At 45.5% G+C, this 8,437-nt stretch overlaps 1 protein-coding gene across 5 annotated transcripts in view; it reads left to right on the top strand.

The window, feature by feature from the left end:
- The first annotated feature begins 4,757 nt into the window (after positions 1-4,757).
- The window catches only part of RNF180 (ring finger protein 180), a 91,965-nt gene continuing 88,285 nt past the window's right edge, over positions 4,758-8,437 (top strand). The window contains exon 1 of one of the 5 annotated variants that reach the window (XM_059694544.1): positions 4,758-4,820. Coding sequence is in view for 2 of the 5 variants with exons in the window: in XM_059694545.1 (XP_059550528.1) it covers positions 5,723-5,737 (15 nt within the window). In the remaining 3 variants the exon portion in view is untranslated. Of the gene's footprint in view, positions 4,821-5,120; positions 5,313-5,514; positions 5,738-8,437 lie in introns of those variants that run through there. The other 4 variants (XM_059694543.1, XR_009452670.1, XM_059694545.1 and 1 more) reach the window with 4 other exon arrangements.

The raw sequence follows: 8,437 nt of genomic DNA, 5'->3' as shown, positions 1-8,437 counted from the left end.
AACCCCTGCCTTAAGCTACGAGAACACCTGCAAAAAATTAATATTAGCCCCCCCAAAATATTTTTCCGTCATTTTCCTAAAAGACAGAATCCAAACTCTGCCTCCATTTAAAAATCAAAGTTCAAGCTCTGGAGATTATTTAAAATTACTTTATTTGGCAAAAAAAATTAAATAAAAAATCCTACAAATAAATGAATTAAACCAATAATCAGGTAACTCAATAAGGGTTTTTTTAATGCTGAAAATTTGCCTACTTTAACATAAAACAACTTTTCACTAAATATGGCTATATGTTTTCTGAAAATTTGTGAACTTTAGATTTAGTAACTAAGCATGTAAAGATGTTGATGATAAAGATGATAAACAACATGTTGAGAAATTACCTAAACCAATTTGATCATTCCTAATTATTAGGTACTTGTTGGTAACCTGGTTCAAAGAGATATGTAAGGACTAAACTTCTCCTCCCCCAAAGTCTGGCTACCAGCAAGAATGTTACAATGAAAGCAAATCTCAGGCCAAAATTTGCCAGCGCTACAAACACTAGAAAACACGTAGGCAAAAGAAAATGTGACAGTGGAATGTTAGTCAGTCTGAGAAAGGAAGGAAATTCCTACACATGCTGCAAATGGATGCACTGGAGGATCTCATGCTAAGTGAAATAAGTTAAGACAAATATGCATGATTCCACTTAAATGAGGTGCTTTAAGTAGTCCAAATCACAGAGACAGAAAGTAGAATGGTGATTGCAAGGGCTGAAGGGAGTGAATCATAGGAAGATGGTTTAGTGGATGCATAGTTTCAGTGCTGTAAGGTGAAAAGGGTTCTGGAGATGTTTGGTGGTGATGGTAGCACAACATTATCAGTGTATTTAATACCCCCGAACTGCGCACTTAAAAGTGCTTGGAGTGGTAAATTCCATGTGTGTCTCACCACCATACAAAAATATTGGGGGAGAAAAAGGTCATTAACCTACTCTGTGAATTCAGTGATGTCCTCTCCTTAGTCCTTTCCAGAACTCTGTAGGAAAGATTCACTCCAGGCTGATCCACCAATATTCTAGTTGTAAGATTCTGCCAACCTTCTGATCAGATCAGACAGCAGACTCCTCCAAAAATGTCTAGACATGTAACTCAACGGAGTCCTTAGGTTTAGGGTCAAGCCATTCTCAACAGCATAGCCTCCTGGGATTGTTGGATTCTTATTTCCTGTTCATGCAAATGTGGAGTTAACTATGAAGTACTTGCCAGTCTGTCTATTTTGAACCCCGCCAATAACATGAATGAAGAATCATTTATATCATCCTATACTAATTATTAAACCTTTTGATATATGGCCGGCTGGTGTAGCTCAGTGGTTGAGTGTTAATCTATAAACCAGGAGGTCTCGGTTCGATTCCCAGTCAGGGTCGCAGGCTCAATCCCAGTAGGGGGAGTGCAGGAGGCAGCTGATCAATGATTCTCTTATCATTGATGTTTCTATCTCTCTCTCCCTCTCTGACATCAATAATAATTTTTTTAAAAAAATTTAAAAAACACAAATCTTTTGATATGGATCAGTGATAAATCTGGTCATTCTGGTTATCTTTTTAAATACTAGCTAAACACCTCTATGGTATGAATTCCTTATTAATTATTTCAGCCATTAACCAAATGTTCTAGAGTAGGGACATTTATCACACTATTTCTCTACTTGCAGTTTCATAGTCCTATTACTGGATTGCCCTTCATAAACTCTTTTCAAATAACACATAGGTTATTATATCATGAAGCATTTTCAGGGTAGACAATGTCTACCTTCCCCAAATCTTTCCAACTAATGTATCCCCTTCACCCTTCTTAATTTCCCAGTTTTCTTATCCCCACCACCCCATCCTGACTTGTGAGTGTTTTAGGAAATGACTTCTATGTTAAACCCAATTTTATGTTCAGTTCAACACTATTCTATGCCCTGTGGTTTCATTTAGACACTTAGGAAATAAATAGCCTGATTTTTTTTCTAGGAGGTAGGAATGGGAAAATATAAATATTTCACAGTAAAAATATTTGTTAGAAATTTCACTGTATATTCATTTTAAATTTACTATCTCCCGCTGCCCTCGGGGAATGGGCCCTAGTGCCTGGAAGGTCCTTGGTTGGTGAGCTCTGTGAGGTATAAAAGTTTAGAAGTAGAAACTAGAAAACCCCTAAATTTCTCTGTAGAAGGAAAAAAGAGAGATAGGAGAGATTGAAACAGCTGAGAAAGAAAGGGCTGGGAATGCCAAAACCAGGGTGGGCGTGCTGAGCTGAAACCTGCGGGGTGGGAAGGGCAAAAAGAGGAGCCCAGTGATTGTGCAGCCAGGAGCAGACACCCAGGAAGGGCCAGCACGGTGATATTTTGAAGGATATATTGTGTGAGGTGATCCACAAAACTACAACGATGGCGATATCCTTGGTGTGGTTGGGTTTCTTGAGGAAATAGAGAAAAGAGCAGACTGAGAAGAACAGGAACAGCTGACCTCTGGGTTAAAGATGCATCTGATGCCTTAGAATCCAGCTCTGAGTATGAGGCGCTGAGATTTGGAACATTGTATAGGACAGTGGAGGAGATGGAGCCCCGTTCCATACACACCAGCCATACGGCAGCTGGCTATTTCTGTACCTTCAAAGTAGGTGCCAAAGCAGACGCACCATGAATCAATAGCAGGAGTTGCCTAGATTTGCCAGAGTCATAAGCACATATGATGGGTGCAGAACAGTGTTCCCTTAGTCATTTTGCAAGTAAACATTTAAAGTATTTGGTACCTTCAAATTTTATTTCTTCATTTTTCCCCCCCTATCTTTTCAACTACCCAGTTCTATCTTCCAGGTCTATCACCAAAAGTACACTGAAGAAATAGTATGGGACACATATAACAAGAAGAAAAATCAGAAGAAGGCACACGAAGGGTGGCCCAAAATGTAAATTACATGCTAATAACCCAGAGAACAGTCAAGGCTTGGAAAGTGCTGTTTTAAAAGACAGACAGTATCTACTTATGATGCAAGGTTTCCAAACCATGGTCTTGACTGGAATTTAGCATGGTTAAATACATGGAAAGCATATTACCAAATTTCAGAGGGCTCAAAATAAAAACAGTAGCTAGCACTCCATATAACAGATCAAAATTTTTGAACTATTGGTAGATTTGTTTTGTTTTGAATATATTTTTTATTGATTTCAGAGAGGAAGGGAGAAGGAGAGAGAGAAACATCAATGATGAGAGAGAATCATGGATTTGCTGCCTCCTACCTACGCCCCTTCTGGGGATCAAGCTCACAACCTGAGCATGTGCCCTGACCGGGAATCTAACCATGACCTCCTGGTTCACAGGTCGATGCTCAACCACTGAGCCACGCCACAGCAGCTGGGCTAGTTTTAGTTCACCAGACTCGTGCAAATTCACTCCTCTTAAGGACCATGGTTCTCACCCTTGACCATGCATTGGGGTCACCTGAGGCCCCACTGAAAGAAATTCCGATGCGGTTCTACAGGAAGACAATGGGGCATGAGTGTTTTCACAAGCTCTTCAGAAGTTTCCAGTGTGCTGCCAAGGTTGAGAACCATTGGTCTGAGGGCTCACTTTAGGTTGCTATATAAATGACAAATACCAGTCAATTTTAAATTTCTAACAACAAAACATTTTATAGTATGAGTATTTCTGTGCTAAAATTTTATTCAAAATTCTCTTTGAACTGAGTCTGCTGTGTTCTTATTTGCCAAATTCGTCAGCCCTATCATTTCTCTGACTTCATAGGAAACAGGAGGCTAATTCACATCCCTTAATTAGTAGAAAGCATTAAGACTTTTTGTCTTGTCTTCTTTCAGGCCTGGTTGTAATACACCTTATACTTAAAAAAACTCATTTATTAACCATTAGAAGCACTGTAAGTCCAGCCAGTTCTTGGCTTTCACAAGCTGCCAGCATTTTTTTTTTCTCATGTTTTCCATGTTTCTTTCCCTTCAAGCAAAGGAAGATGAAAGCTCTCTTGGACTTTAAATCATTCTGATGTCTTCCACTTCACTTTTCTGACTCCAGCTGGGAAAAAGTATCTGCTTCTAAAGCAGTGGTTCTCAACCTTGGCTGCACATTAGAATCACCTGGGAATCTTTTTAAATTCCTGATTTCTGGGCCTCATCCTCTGGAAATTCTGTTTCTTTGTTATGGGGTGGGGCCACAACATTGGTAACAAAGAAACAGAATTTCCGGAAGAGGAGGCCCAGAAATCAGGGTTTTAAAAAGATTCCCAGGTGATTCTAATGTGCAGCCAAGGTTGAGAACCACTGTTCTAAAGGATTGTGCGATTAGAATCGTCCACCTGGACAACCCAGCATACTCTTCCCATTCGGGTCCATAACCAATCGCATCAGCAGAGTCCCCTTCGCCGTGTACTGTCACATACTCCCGGGCTGCGGGGAGTGGGGTGTGGACCTTTCGGGGCCCTGTACCTACCACAGTGGTCTTGGGTGTCACCTCCCCTGCTATCAGCCCCTCATCACTCCTGTTGCGCTGGAGCACATTCTCTGGTTGTTTTTCTGAGAAAGGATGCATGGAAAGAACATTTAAAACTTAGCATGTCTAAAAATATCTTTCGATCGTGTATTTTCATTGCTCTGAGTCCAGAGTTTATTGCCGCTAACGTGTCATCATTTACTTCGGGCGGCCTCCTGGCTCCCTGAATAAGTACTTGGGTTGACCTCCAGCCTCCAGCTCTTACTCACTGCCACCTGCCAAGAGTGGAGGCAAGAACACTACAGCGGTGCAACTGGCTGCGCACAGGTGGGCCCTTCGGCACCAGGAGGTAAGCGACTTAGGGGTGGTGTCCGAAGGGAAGACTCAGCCCCCGGGCATGGGAAGAGCCTTAGGCGGCGTGCAGGTGGGCCGTGCAGGTGGATCGTGGAGGTAGATTGTGGAATAGACCGAGCAGGTGGGCTGGGAGGCCACCGCGACGCCAAGGGCCACTTCTGCCGCCCGAGGCTGGGAAGACGGGAGCGAACTTTCCCACGGGCCCGCCCGCCGGGCGCGGCCGCGCTGCTCGCGGGTCTGCGCGGGGTCAGGGCGGCGCCGCCCACGCGGGCTCAGGTCGAAGCGCAGACGCGGGAGGGACCGGCTCGACACCAGGCCGCGGGCCCGTCCGCCGGCGCCGCTCGAGCGCGTTGCGCGGGGTTTGGCTCCTGTCGCTTCCCGTCCCGCGGAACCGGCATCGCCGCCGCGGGAGCACCGCGCTCCTCGCCGGGGCCGGGCCGCGGGCGCCGGGAGGGGCGCGGAACAGCGGCTCGGGCTCGGGACGCAGGTGAGGCCGGCGGCTCCGGGAGCGGCGGGCGGAGGGCTCCTCGCGGGCACCGGCTCGGCCCGGCCCGGCGGCGCTGCCCGGAGGACGCGGAGGGCAAGGCTGGCTGCGCGGCCGCCGGGGAGGGGCGGCGGCCGGGCAACTTGGGCACCTGCGGCTCCGCGGCGGCGGCGGGGCGCGCCCCGGGCGAGGGTGGAATTACACGGCGCGGAAACGCGAGCCGGGCGGCGGGCTCGGGGCGGCGCTGCGGGTCGGAGCTGCCCGTCCCGTGCCTTCTCCGGGGAGCCGGGGCAGGTGGGCTCCGCAGACCCCCTTCCTTTTGTCTGGTCCGGTCGGCGCGGGCGCCGCGGCTGCGAGGGCGGCCGCCCCGGGTCCGGGAGTGCAGACCCGACGACGCGGTCCTGGGCGCCGAGATGCGGCGGGCGCAGGTGGGGAGAGGGCCGGGTGGGGTGGGGTGGGGGCTGCCGTGCCTTAATCAGCCCTGGCGGCTTACATCGCCATCTCCTTTTAGAGATCCCACTCCATGATTTTGTAGCATCTGATCGTTTTAAGTGCACCCGGAGAGCGTTCATTAGTTACCTTCAAAGGAGCGCTGAGCAGGTAGGTGACTATTAAGTTGTCCCATTTTATAGACGGGACCGCGGAGGCACCAGGAAAGGTGATTATAACCCACCCGAGCGCGGGACTTGTCGTGAGAACTCGTCCGGCTGACAGCGGTCCTCAGCCCAGTCATCAACCTCCAACCGGAGGTCGCGCTCAGAGTGCCTGTCCCACGTTTCTTTATCCCTTAATTTCTAAAAACCTTCCTTAAAACATGGAGCTGGGTCCTTCCAGACCCCTGACATAGTACCCCGAAAGGTGATACTTAAAAGGCCAGAATCATTTCAGTTGTTGACTAGGGTCGGGTCGCAGTAGGGACTAAATTTATTACGTCTTTCAGCTGGTAAGTCTTTAATCTCCTACCTAAATACGTTTTCCACTGAGACCCAAAGATAGCAGAGACCCCAAATGTTTGTTTAATGAATAAGTAGAATGAAGGAGGCGAGTTGCTAGATATCCCTAACTATTGAGCAGGTAGTTTTCTAAGTTCAGGAGAATAGTCACTTTAGTACTTTTAATGAAAGTTACCTTGTAATCGTGCATATTTTAGAGGGAATACAGTAAGTAGATCACCGGTAATACTGAGACAGTACCGAGTTGGGGTGTATTTAATATAAAAGTTTGAACTTCCTGTAAATGTGAGTGTAAACCTTTATAATAATTTAGAACCGTAAAATTTGCCTCCACAGTATATATGTTTTGCCTGCAACACAGCTGGGTCAAAATGGCCTCATCAAAACACAGAATTGCTATTTTCAAAAAAGATGTTATCAAGTTGTGTGTGCAACAGATTTCCCTGATGACACCAATTACCGGATGCATTCATCTTTTTCATTTCTGGGTTGTTTGGAAATGTTATAACTGTATTACATGTGTATTGCATGTCATATATTGTGTCAGTCTGTTATAACAAGCAGTTAAGAAGATATTGACCTGGTCCCCTAAAATCAGCAAGGAGGTTTATGATAACCATGAAATCCTTTTCTGAGGGAGCAGTTAGAAGTAGGTAATTTTCTGTGCAGTCTGTAGCTTGAGAACAGGGGTACTACTGTGGCTACAAATATTCTACATTCCACTGCATAATAAATGCATAATCAGGAGCATATAAAGAGAGGGGGTACTCGCCTTTTGATATTTAGCAGCCAGATCCCTTTTACGAATGGTAACTTTGAGAAAAATCAGATTTTGAGATACAGACTATTGAAGTGAAGTAAATTATCAGTTGACAAATAGAAGTTTCCCCTAGAATAGACCTTTCGAAGATGAGAAAGTAAAAATGTTTCTCCTCCTTATGTACTTAGTTTGTGTCCAGATAATGGTCCATGCCCATCTCATCCCATCTGTGAATTAACTGTACCTTGCCTCTGACCCTCACTCTAGTCCCTGATCTTCCTGCATCTTTGATTGCTGTCTTTGGTCAGAGGAAAGTTCTCTCAGGAAGGAAAGAAGGCTCAGAGAAGCTATGAGGATATCTGTTTCATATAAAACATAAATTTTCCCACTCAATTTGGAAATGTACTAGTTTATATTTAAGGTCTAGTCAAAATGTCCCTTTATCAAAGCCCCAGTAATGCCCACATTAAAATATCTTTATTTAGCCTTGTATACAATAAAGTGTAGAAAAAAAGAATCATATTGATGAAAACTGAGTATACGTGGTTAACAAGGTGCTTTGTTGCTGTCTTAGATTTTAGGAAATATTTGGGAAATGACCTGAGTGGTAAGTCTCTTACAAAGCTAGCTGAGAATATTGGCGTGGTTACATTTTTGTTATTTTTATCTTGCTACTTTTCTCTGTAGCCAAGAGAAATATAGGAGATTATTCTAATAATAGAAGTGTCCTCAAGTTCTGCAATGTCTTTATCTTATTAGTTCACTGATGGTTTAGTAGCCTGAAAACCTTAGAAGCAACTTCAAAAAATTTTTTTTGTAGGAATAAAACACTTTTAATGTATTTGTCATTAAATACGATTTTGAAAGTGACAATTTAAAGAGCGATTGAGAAGTGTTCCACATCCATCATGGGCCTGTGGTTCTAATATCAGAAACAGATCAGAAAAAGCACTGAGAATACGGAAAACAAGTGTGTGTGTGTAGATGGCTGTGTGTTACACTACTGCACCTGCTTCGAGTTGGCAGCTTGAATAGCACCTTGACCAGGTGAGGCCCCGCCAGGCACACCCCCACCTCTCCTCCCCCCGCCCCCTCTCAGGCTCCCAGAGTGCTCACTGCTGCCCAGGGCATCCCAGGAACTGTCAAAGGTGCCTTTGAAGGCTCCCTCCCACAGTCCTGGTCAAAGTGGCCTTTCGGGGGGTGGATGAGTGGGGGGTACACCTACTGGAGGTGGTTACAAAGCTGTTTTAGTTTGTAATTGACAAGGGTCACAGTAATGGGCCAGAGATCACAAACACCCTGTCCACCTCCACTAAGGGTCCAGCTTCACCTGACCTTTCCTCAACCCAGACACCACCCAGGCCCTGTACTCATAGAGGCGAGGGAGCGGGGCCCAGCCAAGCCCAGTCTTCTTC

This window comes from Myotis daubentonii, chromosome 4, assembly GCF_963259705.1.
Source record: "Myotis daubentonii chromosome 4, mMyoDau2.1, whole genome shotgun sequence".
NCBI classification, from domain to species: Eukaryota; Metazoa; Chordata; class Mammalia; order Chiroptera; family Vespertilionidae; genus Myotis; species Myotis daubentonii.
Note: the sequence above shows the minus strand (reverse complement) of the source record. Positions and strands in the feature narration are given on the sequence as shown.